The sequence below is a fragment of the Dreissena polymorpha genome, chromosome 9 (genome assembly GCF_020536995.1).
Source record: "Dreissena polymorpha isolate Duluth1 chromosome 9, UMN_Dpol_1.0, whole genome shotgun sequence".
Lineage (NCBI taxonomy): Eukaryota > Metazoa > Mollusca > Bivalvia > Myida > Dreissenidae > Dreissena > Dreissena polymorpha.
The window spans coordinates 83,003,826-83,025,007 of NC_068363.1; the positions used below are offsets into that span (position 1 = coordinate 83,003,826).

At 35.7% G+C, this 21,182-nt stretch overlaps 1 protein-coding gene across 3 annotated transcripts in view; it reads left to right on the forward strand.

Annotated features, from left to right (window-relative positions):
• Positions 1–21,182, forward strand: part of LOC127843995 (casein kinase II subunit alpha) — a 163,667-nt gene that overhangs the window by 125,265 nt on the left and 17,220 nt on the right. For 2 of the 3 annotated variants that reach the window (XM_052373955.1, XM_052373957.1), the window contains 3 exons: positions 2,118–2,266; positions 11,325–11,408; positions 15,094–15,114. In XM_052373955.1, coding sequence (XP_052229915.1) covers positions 2,118–2,266; positions 11,325–11,408; positions 15,094–15,114 — 254 coding nt within the window. The remainder of the gene's footprint in view (positions 1–2,117; positions 2,267–11,324; positions 11,409–15,093; positions 15,115–21,182) is intronic. The other variant, XM_052373956.1, reaches the window with a different exon arrangement.

Here is a 21,182-nt window from a genome sequence, read left to right on the forward strand (position 1 = left end):
TCCTTATATGGCTATAGTAAAACCTTGTTAACACTCTAGAGGCCACATTTATTGTCCAATCTTCATGAAATTTGGTCTGAAGATTGGTCTCGATGATATCTTAGATGAGTTTGAAAATAATTATGTTTGCTTGAAAAAAAAAGGCTTCCAAGGGGCGGGGCATTTTTCCTTATATGGCTATAGTAAAATCTTGTTAACACTCTAGAGGCCACATTTACCATCCGATCTTCATGAAACTTGGTCAGAATATTCATCCTGATAATATCTTGGACGAGTTCAAAAATGATGCCGGTTGGTTGAAACACATGGCTGCCCGGGGGGCAGGGCATTTTTCCTTATATGGCTATACTAAAACCTTGTTAACACTCTAGAGTCCACATTTATTTTCTGTTACGTGAAACTTTGTCAGAAGATTTATCCCAATAATATCTTGTTATCTCAGGTGAGCGACTTTGAGCCTTTCAGGCCCTCTTGTTATTAATCACTTTCTGGTAAATATTTACGATAAAAGCTCTCAATTATTTCTTTAGCACAAATCTTGCCATTTTTCTATATTATCAAATAAATTTTAAGTGACTATTTATAGATTTGATGAAGTATTGCCTCTGAACATGCGTCAATCCCCTGACGTGTTGTGTGCTTGTTAAAACGCTCAATACGCGCACGCTTTCTATGCAAATGACGCGACGTAGTGGAGGCTGCATAATTTTCGCGCTCTTTTTAATTGAGAAAAAGATTCAACACAAAATAAATGCACTTCTAATTTAAAGCAAGAATATTTCAACGTTGCAGTAGCATTAACATTCGTTAGTATGTTTCGGATTAAAAACGCGTGAGCATCACCTTAAGGGAATGGGTTTCGGATTACAAATTTAATTATTCCCATTTGAGATTTCAACAAATATTAACAGTTGCGTTATAAATTCAACGATAATTTGTTTAAACACTTTACGAGTCAAATAAATGTTTTGACTGCATTATGCATGAAATTCACGTTGACCACAAGTAAAATAAAATTACGGCCGGTTGCCATCATCAGTCTTCTAAGTAACTGGCTAAGATTTATGTGGCAATTACATGTACGTCACGAGTGGTCTGCATGATTTAACTGAAAGTATTGCCTGCCTACTGCTGTCGCTCATACAAAGTATGCGCTCTCATTGGCCAATATTGATTTTCTAATACAGCGACGCTCCACCTTTACCGGTAGTTGTGTGAAGCGACAAAGGATTGTAAATCGGATTTCAAAATTTTCAGCGAAGTCGATATCGCTTTGATCTTAAGCTGCAATTACTGCCGGAAAATTTCAGGCGCCCCGGGGACTCTGATTTTGAAATTCAAGCGCCCTGCTGAGGGACTTTTAAATTGCTTGTGGAAAGCACTGCAAGCATTGGACAATGTGTCATGCGAAAAGCGAAAAAATTACGTCAAATTCTCCAAGGTCAAGGTCACACTTTGAGTTCAACAGTGAAAAATGGCCATAAATGAACTTGTCCGGGCCATAAATATGTCATTCATTGTGACATTTTAAAATTACTGTACATAAAGTTTGTTCACAGTCATTGTACGGCATGTCATGCAAAAGAATTCAAGGTCAAACTTGCTATAAATAATAACGGCATAATAATTCTTAAAAATCTCCATAAATTAGATTCTCTTGTTTTGTGAAGACAGCATGCAAAATAGTCATACACAGTATGTAATGCGTTTAAGTTTACACATTACATCCATTGTGTCAATGCGGCACGTGGGGGTATATGTCACATCTGTGACAAAGCTCTAGATTTAATTTATTTTCGACGTTCTTAGAATGATGAATACATATGCGGTATTAGGGATGGTCTTGTTGATCATATTTCGCATTGTACAATAAGCTAGGGTTTGTCGGGGAGAGGGGGGCTCTGCCCTCTATTCCCTATAGCCTATTCTCAGACTCTCGGCTTAAGTTTCCGGATTTCAAATTTGGGACAATTGACACCCCTGAATTACATAAAAACATGAATGTAGAGATATCCTTTTCCTGAAAAATGTAGATATTTTCCCATTCCAATTTGCATTGGCAACAATCCCATGTAGGTGGAAAAAAAAGAGTGCAGTGGATTGATGTTATGTTTCAGGCATTCTCGTAAGAGGTGGGAGCGGTTTGTTCACAGTGAGAACCAGCACCTGGTGTCCCCAGAGGCCCTGGACTACCTGGACAAGCTGCTGCGCTATGACCACCAGGAGAGGCTCACCGCCAGGGAAGCCATGGAACATCCATACTTCTGTAAGTCATGCTTCATACACACTTCATACACATAACATCAGCAGTGTATCAAGCATAGATAACATGTTAAAGTCTGAAAAAATCCCCTAATTCCCCAAAAATAAAAAATATTTTATTATTTTAGAAAGAAGTGTCTAATTATTACCATTATTAAATCTCAATTTCATTTCATAAACATTATAAAAAAAGTATATAACTATGATTTATATGATTTTGTCCTGATGTGTCAATATAAGTTGATAAAAGAATTCCCAATATGGTCCATTTTATCAATAATTTTTTTCCCAAATTTGCAATTTTATCGATTTAAAAAATCCCAATTTGACCAGACTTCTTTTCCCAAAATGACTGGAAAAAACCCTGTTATTGAAACTTTTGATACAGCAAGTGTGCATGTAATTCTAGCTTTGGAATGCAATAGGAGCGTGACTGGTCTGTGTAAATAAAAATGGTTTCTGCTCAATAACTTTTGTTTAAATGTCGATATTGCACTGAAATTTCAAGTGTTGGTAATTTACAAGAAGATCTAGCTTGGGACTGCATTTGGGCTAAGGTCACTACTTCGTAATACAAAAATATAGTTTACTCTTAATAACTTTGAGTTTGTATGGAGGTTTTCTCCTGAAATTGTGTATGTAGGTATATTACACCAAACGTATCTTGCTTAGTATTCGGGGTTAATCACCTAAAGAGAAAGGTCCCTGTTAATAAAAATAGAGAATGTTTTTATGCCCCCAGAACATAGGTTCTGGGGGCATATTAAAATCGCACCGTTCGTCAGTCAGTCAGTCCGGATTAGTTTCCGCTCAATAAGTCAAGCAATTGTCATCAGATCTTCACCAAACTTCATGAATATGTGTTAGGCTATAACATCTAGGTCAAGTTCGATAATTAGCCAAATTGACCCAGACACTCCTGAGTTACGGCCCTTGAATTATCGTAAAATTGGGATTTTTCTCGTTTCCGCTCAATAACTCGAGCAAATGTCATAGGATCTTCACCAAACTTCATGAAAATGTGTTAGGATATAACATCTAGGTCAAGTTCGATAACCGGCCGAGTTGACCCGGATACTCCTGAGTTCAACCCTTTAATTATCGTCAAACTGGTTTTTTTCTCGTTTCCGCTCAGTAACTCAAGCAAATGTCATAGGATCTTCACCAAACTTCATGAAAATGTGTAAGGTCATAAGATCTAGGTCAAGTTTGATAATCAGCCAAATTGACTATGACACTCCTGAGTTACGGCTCTTGAATCATCGAAAATTTGAGTTTTATCTGGTTTCTGCTCAATAACTCAAGCAATTGTCATAGGATCTTCACCAAACTTCATAAAAATTAGTAAGGCAATAAAATCTAGGTTAAGTTCGATAATCTGCCAAATTGACCAAAACACTCCTTAGTCACGGCCCTTGAATCATCGAAAAATTGAGTTTGTTCTGGTTTCCGCTCAATAACCCAAGCAATTGTCATCGGATCTTCACCAAACTTCATAAAAATGTGTAAGGCAATACAATCTAGGTTAAGTTCGATAATCAGCCAAATTTACCCAGGCACTTCTGAGTTATGGCTCTTGAATCATCAAAAAATTGCGTTTCCGCTCGAAAAATGCTCATATGTTCTATGTCGCTTCAGATATAACTTTCATATTTGGTATGCATGTGTATATGGACAAGGCCTTTCATTAGGCCATCCTTAAAAAATTGTTTGTTTGGCATAATCCGACCCAGGTTAATTTTGGTGGGTAGGTAGGTAGGGATTTATTTATTTTTAACCAGGTTTTCCGAAGGAAAAAACTGGTTATTAGATTGGCGAATGCGGGCGGGCTGGCTGGCGGGCGGGCGGAACAAGCTTGTCCGGGCCATAACTATGTCGTTCATTGTCAGATTTTAAAATCATTTGTCACATTTGTTCACCATCATTGGACGGTGTGTCGCGCGAAATAATTACGTCGATATCTCCAAGGTCAAGGTCACACTTTGAGTTCAAAGGTCAAAAATGGCCATAAATGAGCTTGTCCTGGCCATAACTATGTCATTCATTGTGAGATTTTTAAATCATTTGGCACATTTGTTCACCATCATGGGACGGTGTGTCGCACGAAAGAATCACGTCAATAGCTCCAATGTCAAGGTCGCCACGACTAAAAATAGAATTTTTTTTTAAACAAACTTACAAAGGGGGTTAATTTTGTTTGTTCATTTCAAAAGTTCAGTTTGAGTTTTCTCCCTTTATCAGATTTTTTTTTCACAATGAAAACCTGGTTTTGTGACAATTTTGTCCCTTGTTAATATTTGTTTTTCTGACATTGAGCTCTGACATAAAGGTAATTATCAAATAAAGCTCATAGTCTTCTGCCTCTGGTAAAGATTTTTCTGCACCGTCTGTATCAACGCACGTGTATTCGTAAGTCTATTTTTTCAATAAAGAACTTCAAAATTATAATATAATCAACGAAATATACTTTATCTGAAAACGACAGTCCGAAAAATTGTACGCTATTTGCACATGAAATAAAATGTGCATATCATTTGACTTCAGAAAATGAAAACAAGTAACCTTGCAAATACGTGATTAATATACTATTTGGTTCACATATTACTTAACAATAGCATAGTTTGTGAGTAAAAAAACAACAAAGTAATTATAACATTTTAATTTCAATCAAGAACAGAAAGGTGCAACATCTTCGACATGTAACTAATTATTTAATTATCATCCTTTAATTCAGATCGATAGTCGGTTGAAGTTTGTAAAGTGATCAGCTTAAAAATAATTTATTGAGTGTTAGGCTTCTTTTCATTTGCTTATTTTTTATACGACTTTTGCCATCTGCCGTTATATTGTAGGCAGACGACAATATCAACTGTGTATATATTATCTGCGCATAAATGACCCAATATTACCCGATAGCAAACTCAATGTTGATAAGCCAGCTACCATATGCGCTTCAAATTGTTCATGGAAACAAACAGAAAAATAGTTTTAAAAAACACTCTGCATTAAAATGGCGGATGTTTTCAATGAAATTTGACGAGATTTAAGCATATTCGCAAATTATTTTTTTCTTGAGCCAAATTCGCTATACTTTCGCAAATGGCAAACGACAGCGCAAGCCCTGTAATAGTGAGCATTTATTCCAATAATAGCATGTCCGCAATGCTCGGGCTGTCGTTCGCCATTTGAGTCATTTGCGAAAATATTGAGAATTTGGCACAAGAAAAATCTAAATTGCGAAAATTTTGTTGAAAACATCCACCATTTTAATCTGGACTGGTTTTCTATATTTGTCTCTTTGTTTCAATGAAAGTGTTTGCAATTCGAACCGTTAACGAAACCCGGTCTGTACCCGATTAGACATTGCTTGACCTTGTTGTTAATGAAGTGCAAATCGTAGCTGGCCAATCAGCATTGAGCTCGCTTACACATGACATGACGTTGTTGAATGAAGCGTGAGGACGGGTGGAGCTATCGGATAATATTGGGTCATTCATGCGCAGATGTTGTATAATTTGAATACACATTTAATATCGCCGTCTGCCTCCAAAATAGCGACCGGTCGGAAAGTCGTATAAAGAGATGAGCAAATGAAACAAAAACGTGACAATACCCGTCAATAAATATTTTTAAGCTGACCACTTTTTATCTTGCTACCGAATATTTATCGATCTGAATTAAAGAGTGATAATTAAATAATTAGTTATATGGCGATAATATTACACATCTCTGCCGATTGCCGAATTGAATTGAACGGTGATAATTAAGTAATTGTTTTTTTACTCCCAAACTATCCTGAACGACAGCAGCGTATTTTAATTAAAGGGATACGAGAAAAACAGGAGCGGTTTAATTGTATTTAAAGTCTAATTAATCGCATATGCATATGTCAAATAAATAGGCGACTAAAATAAATACCGGTACGCGTTTTGTTCATTGCTATTCTAGATATCCTTGAAAGAGCATTCAATTAAATGACACAAATAACCAAAAAGGATAAAAAGCGGAAAGGAAAAATTTAGCAGAAAGAATTTTCGGCGAGCAAAAAAAATTTTTGGGGGAAAGTAACAAAAAAAATTCAGTCGGGCCGATTTTAGTGGGTCGGCCGGGTTATGCCAAACAAAAGAATTTTTAAGGATGGCCTTACACACACAAATTTTGACCCCCTTGACCTTGAAATTAGGGTCCGCGTTTAGGTTTCAAAATCTGCATTTTGGTTTCGAAAAAGCGTTTTTTGGGTGCATATGTCTTCCGATGGAGACAGCTCTTGTTGGGTTATGTCAATTGTTTAAATTATTACGGAAATCCGGATTTGAACCGCAAATTGTGGATTTTGAGATCCATATAAATCCGATGAGTTTAATTTTTAGGGGGGGGGGGGGGGGGTGTAATTTCGTCCCCATTTTCTTGTGCGCAATCATTTGAGAATGAATATTGTTTTAGCTTCCTCGGCATTCTTAAAGTTAGCGCTTGGTACACATTTTGCCTGTGTTTTTATGTCCCCCACCACTATAGTGGGTGACATATTGTTTTTGCCCTGTCTGTTGGTTTGTTTGTGATTTTGTTTGTGTCAAACTTAAACATATTGTCATAACTTTTGCAATATTGAAGATAGCAACTTGATATTTGGCATGCATGTGTATCTCATGGAGCTGCACATTTTGAGTGGTGAAAGGTCAAGGTCATCCTTTAAGGTCAAATAACTTTAACATTTGCCATATCTTTTGCAATATTAAACATAGAAACTTCATATTAGGTCAAATATTTGGGTCAAAATAGCTCATTTATCATACACTATAACTTTGTAACGACTTCTCAAATGCATATGGAGCTGCACATTTTAATTTGTACAATGTTAAGGTCAAGGTCATCATGAATGGTCAAAGGTCAATTTTCATTTTAAATATGCCAAAACGTCAGTACCACTTTATACAGATACACTAAGACACATCCGACAGACATTGTCTAGTAAGATCGGTGGTCGGGCTAGTAAAATTGCGGGCTAGCTTGTTCGACTAGTCGTACATTAAAAAATCTAAACTGATTCATATAACTATAACTAACTGTTGCGAAAACCTTTTTTCTTAATGTGTAAAATAACTCTTGTATCCGTTATCTACATCAGAACAAAACAAGAGTATATAAATAAACGCGGAGCATTCACATGATTGATCGCTATTTTTAGACGCGAAGGAGAGCTTCCCGCAGAAATTTCTTGTTTCCATAGGTCAAGTTGTCATGAATATTAATGATTTCTTGCAGTGTCGTAAAACTATCCAAAATCAGTATCGTTAATGTAAACGTTTTTGCGTGGCAAACATGAGAATGTAATTTTAAGAAGTTCAAGTGCGGATTTTCGTTTGACAAATTGGTTAATAAAGAAAAATCCGACTGTAAAACTGACAGGAAAATATATGAAGAAAAACGAAAACATTAATTTTATCCTAAATGGAAAATCAGGTCAGTTTCCACGGCTTGAATTTGACGAAGAAAAGCAAAAAAATAGTTTTATTATATTGTTTTACTCTATACACCAAAATAACTTTCTGGTGTTCACTGATGATTTACTGATAAATCCTGATTAAACAGTAACATGACACAATTATGTTTATTTGCTATGTCATTTATGGTCTAGAGGACATCAGATTCGGGCTAGTACATTTTAAGAGGAGCTGGTCCGATGGTCTTGCTGTAAAAACAAAATTAATGTCGAACCCTGCAAGGTCATCCTTCAAGGTTATATACTTAACAATGCCTATACCTTTTTAACTATTGTACATAGCATGTCAAACATTTGCCATAACTTTTGCAATATTGAACATAGGAACTTCATATTTGGCATGCATGTGTATCTCATGGAGCTGCACATTTTGAGGGGTGAAAGGTCAAGGTCATCCTTCAAGGTCAAAGGTCAAATATATGGGTCAAAATTACTCACTACATAGCAACTTCATATTTGGCATGCTGGAGGGCATTGTGTTTCTCAAACACATGTTTTTTATTGAATTCTGATGGCACAGACATGAATGGTAACTGGTGCAAAATCTTGACTTCTTTCGGAAAATCTTATAAGTCAACACAACGTTGCAAATGTCGCCATCTTGAAATGTTTTAAGTGATCAATAAGCAATGTTAAGCACTGCAATAACATTGTAAAGCAATATGTTAACCAAATTATATATTGATTACGCATTTGCTAGGTAACTGGTTTTCATTTTATGCAGTCAAATGATATGCACATTTTATTTCATTATTTCATTTTATTACACTTAAAAAATTTTGATTTGTCGTTTTCAGTTACAGTATTTTTCGTCTATTTTAATTAAATTAAGTCATTCCTTCTATAACAAAATACAATGAGGAATACACTTGAAGTGATACGAAGGTTCTGGTATATAATTGTTTGAATTGCTTTACCTGAAATTACAACTTGAAAGAATAAAAAAAAGTACAAAAAGTAGAGGCTCGAGGGAGGATTGGGGCGTGGCTCTACCTTTTATTCCTGTTGTGGACCTGCGGCCCCAGACCGTGACCTAATTTTCCGGATGTCAAATTTGAGATAATTGACACCATTGAAAAAAGAAAGTCCACACCTAAGATTTGAGTGATAATATTTAATAAACTGTATTATCCTATATATATGCTATAATTTTCTCAAAACAATTATTGTTTGAATGACATCTTGTATTGTCAGTTCTGGTATATTGAAAAACATAGGTGCGAAGAGGGGTGGGCAGTTTTCCATAAGTGGCTATAGTGAAACCTTTTGAACACTCTAGGAGTCACATTAAAAATTGTAGCAGAACATTATGTCTTGTAACTGGGCAAAGTTTGAAAATGGTTTGGGTCATTTGAAAAACATGGATACCTGCAAGGGGCCAGTACTTGAAGGGCTGTAGTGAAACCTTCAACACTCTAGTAAAAGTCCATTTTTTTCCCAATCGTCTTTAAAGGTGATCAGCCAATTTGTTCAATGATCTTGGGTGAGTTTGAAAATGGCTGCTTTCCATTGAAAAACATTTAGGGTGAGGCCATCCTTAAAAATTCTTTTGTTTGGCATAACCCGACCGACCCACTAAAATCGGCCCGACTGAATTTTTTTTTTTTTACTTTCAAAAAAAAAATTTTTTTTGCTCACCGAAACTTCTTTCCGCTAAATTTTTCCTTTCCGCTTTTTATCCTTTCCGGTTATTTGCGTCATTTAATTGAATGCTCTTTTAAGGAGAAAGCAATGAACAAAACGCATACCGGTATTTATTTGAGTCGCCTATTTATTTGACATATGCATATGCGATTAATAAGACTTTAAATACATGTACAATTAAATCGCTCCTGTTTTTCTCATACCCCTTTAAGTAAAATACGCTGCTGTCGCTCAGGATAGTTTGGGAGTAAAAAAAACAAATTAATTAATTATCATCGTTCAATTCAATTCGGCAATCGGCAGAGATGTGTAATATTATCGCCATATAACTTATTATTTAATTATCACTCTTTAATTCAGATCGGTAAATATTCGGTAAAAAGATAAAAAGTGGTCAGCTAAGAAATATTTATTGACGGGTATTGTCACGTTTTTGTTTCATTTGCTTATCTCTTTATACGACTTTCTGACCGGTCGCTATTTTGGAGGCAGACGGCGATATTAAATGTGTATTCAAATTATACATCATCTGCGCATGAATGACCCAATATTATCCGATAGCTCCACCCGTTCTCACGTTTCATTCGACAAAGTCATGTCATGTGTAAGCGAGGTCAATGCTGATTGGCCAGCTACCATGTGCACTTCATTAACAACAAGGTCAAGCAATGTCTAATCTGGTACAGACCGGGTTTTGTTCACTTTTCGAATTGCGAACACTTTCATTGAAACAAAGAGACAAATATAGAAAACCAGTCCGGATTAAAATGACGGATGTTTTCAACAAAATTTTACTAGATTTTCGCATTTTCGCAATTTAGATTTTTCTTGAGCCAAATTCTCAATAGTTTCGCAAATGACTCAAATGGCGAACGACAGCGCGGGCATTGCGAACGTGTTATTATTGGAATAAATGCTCATTATTTCAGAGCTCGTGCTGTCTTTCGCCATTTGGGAAAGTATAGCGAATTTGGCTCAAGAAAAATATAATTTGCGAATATGCTTAAATCTTGTTAAATTTCATTGAAAACATCCGCCATTTTTATCCGAAGTGTTTTTTAAAACTATTTTTCTCTTTGTTGCCATGAACAATTTGAAGCGCATATGGTAGCTGGCCAATCAACATTGAGTTGCTATCGGGTAATATTGGGTCATTCATGCGCAGATAATGGAATACACAGTTGATATTTTTGTCTGCCTACAGTATTACGGCCGATGGCAAAAGTCGTATAAAAAATAAGCAAATGAAAAGAAGCGTAACACTCAATAAATTATTTGTAAGCTGATCACTTTACAAATTTCTACTGACTATCGATCTGAATTAAAGGATGATAGTTAAATAATTAGTTACATGTCGAAAAATGTTGCACCTTTCTGTTCTTGATTGAAATTAAAATGTTATAATTACTTTGTTGTTTTTTACTCACAAACTATGCTATTGTAAAGTAATATGTCAACACATAGTATATTAATTACGTATTTGCCCTGTTACTTGTTTTCATTTTCTGTAGTCAAACGATATGCACATTTAATTTCATGTGCAAAATGCGTACAAGTTTTCGGACTGTCGTTTTCGGATAAAGTATTTTTCGTCGATTATATTATATTTTCGAAGTTCTTTATAGAAAAAATAGACTTACAAATACACGTGCGGTGATACGGACGGTGCAGAAAAATCTTTACCAATTTCCTTTCATGAGGCAGAAGACTTAGAGCTTTATTTGATAATTACCTTTCAGTTTGGTATATGTTCGAGTTCAATGTCAGAAAAAAAATTACTAAAAAAAATTAAATTCCCTACCTACCGACCCACAAAAATTTACCTGGGTCGGGTTATGCCAAACAAACAATTTTTTAAGGATGGCCTGAGCAAATTTATTTCTTTGAAATGTCTGTTATTGAGCATTGTTTATTTCAGACCCAATAGTGAAGGAACAAGGTCGTATGGCGTCCATGTCGGGGCACAACTCCCCGCCTGTGCCAACCTCAGGACAAGTTGGAGGTACGAGCAACACATTCCAGTAACCGTCCATCTCATATCTGTATGCATCTCAACTCTGCAAGTGTGTTCAGCAACTCCATACATGCCTTCATGTGTAAATGACTGTGATTTGTCAGCATACCTGTTGGTGCCACTTGTGACTTTACACTGTTACAGAGTTGCCTGTCAGGCATTAAGTAAATTGAGAATCCTCACAATCAAGGAATTGTTGTTTATTGTTATCTCACATCAGTTTGTTGTGTGCAAGGTTGAGATACTGTGTATGTAATTATCTTTAACCCTTTTCCACTCAGAAGCAAAGTGAAAATGGCTATGTGCAAACAGCATAAAACCAGAACAGCCTGCAAGTAACTCGCAGACTGTTCAGGTTTTATGCTGTATGCTGCTTATCAGTATCTAAGGGTTGGAAATGAAGCCTTTAAAACTTGCACCTAGTAAGATAGGTCTTTAATTAAATTTAACTTTCTAAGGAACTACAAATGCGTCAAAATACGTATCTAAGTGGTAAAGGGTTAAAATAGATGAACAACATTTGTCTGAAGATCATGGCATAACCAGCTTTGTTATTGTTTACCAACCTAAACATGGTAAGCATTTTGTAATCACCTTGCGTCTGTTTACCTTGTGAACACTAGAGGCCAAGTTTATTAACCAATCTTATTGAAACTTTGCAAAAACATTTTATATCCAAATGATGTCTTAGCAGAGTTCCAAACCTTTTCAATCAGGGTTAAAGAAAATGATAATGGGCAAAATCTAATTGTCTGTCCCTCTGTTTCATGATGTAATATCTGGTGTTTCCCTATAAATAGAGCTGGATTACCTTTGCTGGTCATGTATTTTATATATACTCTAGGAACAGTCCCTTTAGCTAATAGTGTGAGTACATATATCACAAACTAATTTCTCACATATTCTTTCATGCAGTTGTCATTAGGTCTGCTGATGCAAACCAGCATTTTTAAATAAAAATAAAAACTCATTAAGTTTTCTTTTAAATATAAAAATACAAGCAAGTAGTGTGCAATCTTTTGCATGGAATGGGGGGGGGTTAAACATTTTCTTCTATTTTCTATTGCATGCATATTTGTCAATTGGGGAAAGAAATTTGAATTGACATTGGTCCATGTCCAATAGGGGTCGCATAATTAGACACAAATATATTTTTTTTAATACATCCTTACTTCTTTTTTTGGAAACTTGGTTCAGGGTTCTCACTGAACTTGAAAAGTGCTTGAAAAAGATCTGGGGTGGTATTCCAGAAGCATCTTAAGTTAAATTTTATTTTTATCCTTAAATTGGCAATTTTTCTTAAGTGTTTCATTTCATACTGCAATAGTGAGGCATCGATAATTACATCAAAATAGCATCATTATGTCAGTGTTATTTGAGGAATACCAAAACAACATGCATGTCTTTATTTAGTAAAGAAATACAAAACATTGTAATTTTGAACATAAGTGAAAATATTTAAGAAATGACGTAAGATGTTTCTGGAATACGACCCCAGGGATGCTTAATGATGCTTTTTTAAAACAACCTTAAACAATACAAGGAAAGTGCTTTTATTTTGCTCCAAAAGTGCTGTGAAAAATCGGTAAACTAAAAATCCAGATTCTGAACATCCCATGCCATTTCCAATATCAATATAAATCTGGCTAATCCTTTAACAGTGTATATATGCCAGGTTGAAGCACTGATAAAACAAAACAGGTTGTCATTAACCATTGACAAATCAGGTTTTAACCAGTATTGCCAGTTACGGTACACCCTATTTTCCATCCTTGACGTTTGTTATTACCAGGCAGCAAATAAGATATCTTCCTTCATGTAAAACTTTAGTTGGAAATATCCAAAAAAGGGTCGCTTGATTTACATAAACTCCTATACTCAGTTACTTAAAAACATTTCTCTGAAACTGCAAGGGTAAGGGGTTTAATATTTGTTTTGAATATCATATGGCAGTCTTCTATTAAGTTTGTTAAAATCATGCCCCTGGGGTCAAAATTTGCTCCACCATAGGGGTTACTTTTTTAAGTATATTTTGAATACTTTATGTCTGAGACCTTGCCAACTCTGTGTCATACAGAGATGAAGATCACAGTTATTACACAAACATCATAAAATCTGATACTCACATATTTTTATACGCCCGTCTATGACGTCTGTCCGTCCGTCCATCCGTCTGTTAATGTCGTACGCTACGTCAAATATCCTTTGACAGATTTTCTTCAAATTTTAACACAATCTTAATATTGATAAACCCTGATCCCCTTTCGTTTTTGACTGAATTCTGAATTGTCGTTCCAGAGTTATGGGACTTTGTTCGTCAAAATTTCGTGATTTCATTGAATGTCCTACTGTAGCTCAAATATCCTTCGATGGATTTTTTTCAAATTTCAACACAATCTTAATATTGATAAACCCTGATCCCCTTTCGTTTTTGACGGAATTCTGAATTGTCGTTCCAGAGTTATGGGACTTTGTTCGTCAAAATTTCGTGATTTCATTGAATGTCCTACCGTAGCCGTCCGTCTGTCTGTTAATGTCGTACGCTACGTCAAATATCCTTTGACAGATTTTCTTCAAATTTTAACACAATCTTAATATTGATAAACCCTGATCCCCTTTCGTTTTTGACGGAATTCTGAATTGTCGTTCCAGAGTTATGGGACTTTGTTCGTTATACATTATGATACATTATGCTCCATTGAAATAGTATCCCTGAAAAATTGAACAAGGTGAGCTTTTTTCTATTCTGATTGTACACTACCACTTACCCATCTACATTTCTCTTTTATTATTGGTCAAAATATCTATAACAGGTTTACTTCAACTCCATATCCTCTAAAGAAATGCATACATATACTCAAAAAAAGATATGGTATGAATGTCAAGGAGACGGCGCTCCATGCTCATGTACTTATAAAATAAACCATGTATTCAAATACAAATAAACTGAAGTAAAAAAATGATTCAAAGGGTTATTTATTACCTTACTACTTCATTGGCGAACGACGGGCGTATCATGCGCTCATGGCGCAGCTCCTCAGTTTATTCCTACATGTCTCAGGTGAGCAATCTAGGGCCTTTAGGCCCCTCTTGTATATTGAACCCTATTAAAATTACAATCCATATTGGGCATTTGTTTTCTATACTCAAAATGTCAACTTGTGATATCAACTGTCAATGCTCCTTCCTTTTTTGTTGGGTGCAAAAGAAAAAATATATATATATTGAGTTGATAATGCCCACCCCATGTCATGCGAAAAACATAAATACAATTTCGGTCCCATTAAAGTTTTTCAAAGGTGTGATTATGTGGCAGTCATCACTCTGTCATGGTTTTGCACCTTTTATTGTTTTCTACCTTTTAAGTCAAAGCCGACTTAGGTAGTTTGTGTTAGCTTGTAAAAAAGCCACTTGCCCAGTCTCTTTAAACAATATCAGGAGTTTCAATTTTCTTGATTATTCCGGAAATCCGGATTTGAGCCGCCCAGGGTCGATTTTTAGATGAATGTAAATCCGATGAGTTTGTTTAAGGGGTGGGTGGGGGTAGGGACAAATTCTTCGAGTGCAATAACATTTGAAAACAAATATTGTTATAGCCTCGTCTGCATTCTGGACAATTGCGCTCGGTACTGATTTTGTCTAATCTTATATTCATTGATTTCTGATTGGTAAGCGACTGGCACTGACATGAGAAGTAAATGAAGAAACCTCTTCACTACTTTCCAAAAACAGAGGGGGTAATCACGTGATTATCAAGATGGCGACGTCCATACCCTGGCAGGTATTTTTCACCGTTTTATACCCTCTATCACTTGTATTAATTCCGCTCACTTTCCTGCCATATTAGCAAAAAAGTTGCTGGTGTTTATTAGTCCCCTACCGGTTTCACCGGAGGCGACTTATGGTTTGCGCTCTGTGTGTCCGTCAGTCAGTCTGTCACACTTTTCTTGATCCTGCAATAACTATTAAAGTTCTAAATATTTTTTTCATGAAACTTGAAACATGGATAGATGGCAATTAGGACATTATGCACGTCATTTCATTTTGTTCCTACGTAAAAAATTCTGGTTGCTATGGCAACAAATAAAAAATATAAAAAATATTTCTGACAATGGTGGAGCCGGTAGGGGACTTATATTGCTTGACAATAGTCTTGTTTGATATGATATTCACTCTATATCTCGACGATACTCGCTGCAAAATTTCTTTGCGGGATGACCTAATTAGGGCTCCACTAAGAAAATGTGCAGGGAGTAAAGTTGAGATATATAGCGAATTTAAATTCTAAATAAACGCTAATCACCTTTTTACTGATACGGCTGGAATGAGGGACCTTTAAAAAATAAACAAAAGTAATGGAAGGTTATAAAACGGCGAAAATAACTGTCTCGGCATGGACGTCGCCATCTTGAATATCTCATGATTACCCCCTCTGAAAAATTGTACAATTCTATGTATGTTGCAAATGTCCGCCTTCTGGAAATTTGTAATTATCTATCAGCAAAGTAAAGAACTGCAATATAATATTTTAGAACAATATGTCAAAGAAATTAAATATTCATTGCGTATTTGCTAGGTAACTGGTAAATTGTTTTCATATTCTGCAGTCAAACGATATGCATATTTTATTTCATTTGCAAAAGACCTACTGATACGGTATTGTTGGTCGATTATAATTTATTTTAGACGTTCTTTATAACGTTTTTAATACAATGATGAATACACATGCCGTGTTAGGGATGGTCTGGTTGATCATATTTTGCATTGAAATATTGCAAGAACAATAAGCTAGGGCTGGGGGGGGGGATATTCCCTTCCTTTATAAGGCCACAGACTCTCGGCTTAATTTTCCGGATTTCAAATTTGGGACAATTGACACCCCTGAATATACATATGTTGTGATCATCACTTTCTGATAAGTTAATCAAGATATAAACAAAAGCATCGTCTGTGTACGGCTTTTCCCTTGAGTTCTGAAAATTTTGGTATTCATAATTCACTTTTCCAAGTTTTGAAAACATTTGAAAATATTCATCAAAATCTCAAAGAATGGAAATGCTCATAATTTAAATATTGCTAATTACAATAATTAATATAATGCTGTCCTATCAGATTTGCAACTTTCTTGAATAGTTCAGCAACAAAAAAGACTTAAGTATGTACGAAATAATATGTAGAAATGTACTGGGTAAGACTAGTTACCTAAATCAGTTAAACCCATTTAAGCCTAGCGTCTAGAAAAAAGGCCTTGGCAAACAGCGCAGACTCAGATGATACGCTGATTGATGCGGTGTCTCATCTGGGTCTTCGCTGTTTGCTTAAAGGGATTTCTGTAAGAAATATTCTAAATAAAGATTGATCCAATTTAGAAGGATTGGAGAGTCCACTTGGCATAAATGAGATTAATTGACTAAAATTCACTAGATTTCAATCAGTCATATTTTTATGCCCCCTTTCAAAGAAAAGGGGGCATATAGTGATCGGACTGTCCGTCTGTTTGTCCGTCTTTCCGTCACACTTTGCATTTAGGTTTCGAAAAATGCTCATAACCTTTTGTCCCTAGAGATATAACCTTCATATTTGGTATGCATGTGTATATGGACAAGGCCTTTCCATACACACACAAAAAATTACCCCTGTGACCTTGACCTTAAAATTAGGGTCCGCGTTTAGGTTTCGAAATCTGCGTTTAGGTTTTGAAAAATGCTCATAACTTCTATGTCCCTTGAGATATAACCTTCATATTTGATATGCATGTGTATATCGACAAGGCCTTTCCATACGCACACGAATTTTGACCCCTGTGACCTTGAACTTAGGGTTCGTGTTTAGGTTTCGAAATCTGCGTTTAGGTTTTGAAAAAAGCTCATAACTTCTATCAAGCGTTTATAGGGGGCATAAGTCATCCTATGGTGACAGCTCTTGTTCTGTTTCCTTTTACCCCACCCTACCTACTTGTTTATATCTTGCTCTGTTTTTTCTTTCCTTAAAATTTATCAACTGCGACTGTTACGTTACAGTTGTTTATTTTAATGTAGAATTTGAATGTATAATATATACTAGTATATCATCAATCATGTAACCCGATAGGAAGTAAAGATTTTGTATACATATAGTCTTAACTCTTGGAGAGGTTCTATTCAAACATGCCGTAATTTTCAGGTTAAAATCGGAACGTTTCATTACAATTGTTGGGCATTGGACACCAACCTTAATGAATTAATATATTCAAATACTGTTACAATTAATGTATAAGCTTCTGTAGAGGAATCGATTAAAGTGTACCTCATTAAGTATACTGTTATTGTCTCATGATACTAGTGCACAACATGCACAAACACAATTGAACAAGCGGAATTCTCTATCTGGTGACGTTCAGATGAGTTTTTTGCTCACCTGAGCACAACATGCTCATGGTGAGCTTTTGTGCATCGTGCGCCGTCAACATTTGCCTTGTTAACACTAGAGGCCACATTTATTGTCCAATCTTCATGAAATATGGTCAGAAGATTTGTCTTATTGATATCTTGGATGAGTTTGAAAATGGTTATGTTTGCTTGAAAAACATGGCTGCCAAGGGGCATGGCATTTTTCCTGATATGGCTATAGTAAAATCTTGTTAACACTCTAGAGGCCACATTTACTGTCCGATCTTCATGAAACTTGGTCAGAAGATTCATCCCGATAACATCTTGGACGAGTTCAAAAATGATGCCGGTTGGTTGAAAAACATGGCCACCACGGGGGCGGGGCATTTTTCCTTATATGGCTATAGTAAAACACTCTAGAGGTCACATTTATTTTCTGATCATCATGAAACTTGGTCAGAAGATTTGTCCCAATGATATCTTGGATGAGTTCGAAAATGGTTTTGGTTGCTTTAAAAACATGGCAACCAGGGGCGGGGCATTTTTATGTCCCCCACTATAGTAGTGGGGGACATATTGTTTTTGCCCTGTCTGTTGGTCTGTCTGTTTGCGCCAACTTTAACATTTTGCAATATTGAAGATAGCAACTTCATATTTGGCATGCATGTGTATCTTATGAAGCTGCACATTTTGAGTGGTGAAAGGTCAAGGTCATCCTTCAAGGTCAGAGGTCAAATATATATGGCCAAAATCGCTCATTTTATGAATACTTTTGCAATATTGAAGATAGCAACTTGATATTTGGCATGCATGTGTATCTCATGGAGCTGCACATTTTGAGTGGTGAAAGGTGAAGGTCAAGGTCATCCTTCAAGGTCAGAGGTCAAATATATGTGGCCCAAATCGCTTATTTTATTAATACTTTTGCAATATTGAAGTTAGCAACTTGATATTTGGCATGCACATGCATCTCATGGAGCTGCACATTTTGAGTGGTGAAAGGTCAAGGTCAAGGTCATCCTTTAAGGTCAGAGGTCAAATATATGTGGCCCAAATTGCTTATTTTATGAATACTTTTGCAATATTGAATATAGCAACTTGATATTTGGCATGCCTGTGTATCTCATGGAGCTGCACATTTTGAGTGGTGAAAGGTCAAGGTCATCCTTCACAAGTTCAAGGTCATCCTTCAAAGTCAAACGTCATATAGGGGGACATTGTGTTTCACAAACGCATCTTGTTCCTTATATGGCTATATAAGGCTTAAGTAAAACCTTGTTAACAATCTAGAGGCCACATTTATTGTCCAATCTTCATGAAATTTGGTCAGAAGATTGGTCTCAATGATATCTTGGATGAGTTTGAAAATAATAATGTTTGCTTGAAAAACATGGCTTCCAAGGGGCATGGCATTTTTCCTTATATGGCTACAGTAAAATCATGTTAACACTTTAGAGGCCACATTTACTGTCCGATGATCATGAAACTTGGCCAGAAGATTCATTCCGATAATATCTTGGAAGAGAACAAAATGATGCCGGTTGGGTGAAAAACATGGCTGCCAAGGGGCGGGGCTTTTGTATGATAGGGTGGCATATAGCATTTGAACTGTCTGTCCATCAGTCCGAAAACTTTAACATTGGCCATAACTTTTGCAATATTGAAGATAGCAACTTGATATTTGGCATGCATGTGTATCTCATGGAGCTGCACATTTTGAGAGGTGAAAGGTCAAGGTTATCCTCCAAGGTCAAAAGTCAAAAATACAATCCGAGAGAAGTAATAAGCTTTAAAAGGAAGATAATTTCTAAACTTGCCAAATGATGTATTGAAATTTTATTTCAAAGCGGCGCAAAAGGGAGGCATTGTGTTTCTGACAAACACATCTCTTGTTCCTTACATGGCTATAATAAAACATTTATTTTCCGGTCTGGTTTGAAGATTTGTCCCAATAATATCATGTTATCTCAGGTGAGAGACTTTGGGCCTTTCAGGCCCTCTTGTTTAAAATACATATTTAACAATTGATGTGAAAAAGAAATAACATGTACAACAGGGTTAAATCCTGTTTAGTTCGACTTTTCGAAGAAAATTGAGAGCTAATACTACTCGCCCCGGCGTCGCCGTTGGTTGGTTTTTTAAAAAGTCATATAATTTTAACACTATCAGATAATTAACTCAAACTTTGAATATTGATTTATGGCAACAATCCAATTGTGTAGGTCAAGGTGCATAACTCTGTCAGCATTATTTTTAGAGTTATGCCGCTTTTTATATTTAGAAAATTTAAAATTTGGTTAAAGCCTCTATAACTCGCAAAATCAACGAAAATTTCGTAAAGTATTTCGTAAAATAAAGTTAACACCTAAACAATCAGTGTTCCTTATAGCAATAGCCACAATTTCAATGCAAGGTGTGGTATGATTACATTGATTTTTGTAGATACAAAATGCTCGTTTTTATTTTTTTGTGACACAATTCCATTTTTATTTCCCGCAAATACATCTATTCATACGACACACGAACACTAAAATGGTACCATGTTAGTGTTCATGTGTCGTATGAATAGATATCGTTGCAAGAATTAAATGGAATTTACTATGCAAAACAATAATAAAAACGAGCATTTTGTATCTACAAACATATATTTTACCAGAACATTTCTGACTTTGAAATTCGGCAATTGTCATAAGGAACAGTGATTTTAAGTTCATCTATTTTTTGAAAAAAATTATGAGCTATTATCATGGCGTCGGCGTCAGCATGTGGTTAAGTTTTGCGTTTAGGTCCACTTTTCTCATAAAGTATCAATTCTATTGCATTCAAACTTGGTATACTTACTTACTATCATGAGGGGACTGGGCAGGCAAAGTTAGATAACTCTGGCATTTTGACAGAATTATGTGCCCTTTTTATACTTAGAAAATTCAAAATTTTGGTTAAGTTTTGTGTTTAGGTACATTTTATTCCTTAAGTATCAAAGCTATTGCTTTCATACTTGCAACACTTACTAACTATCATGAGGGGACTGTGCAGGCAAAGTTATGTAACTCTGACTGACATTTTGACAGAATTATGTGCCCTTTTTATACTTAGAAAATTGAAAATTTTGTTAAGTTTTGTGTTTAGGTCAACTTTTTTCCTAAAGTATCAAAGCTAATGCTTTCATACTTGCAACAAGTACTTACTATCATAAGGGGACTGTGCAGGCAAAGTTATTTAACTCTGACTGGCATTTTGACGGAATTATGGGCCCTTTATTCTTGAAAATTTTGTTAAGTTTTGTGTTTTGGTCCACTTTACCCCTAAAGTTTCATAGATATTGCTTTCATACTTGGAGCACTCGCAAACTATCATAAGGGGACAGTAAAGGACAAGTTGCATAACTCTGGTT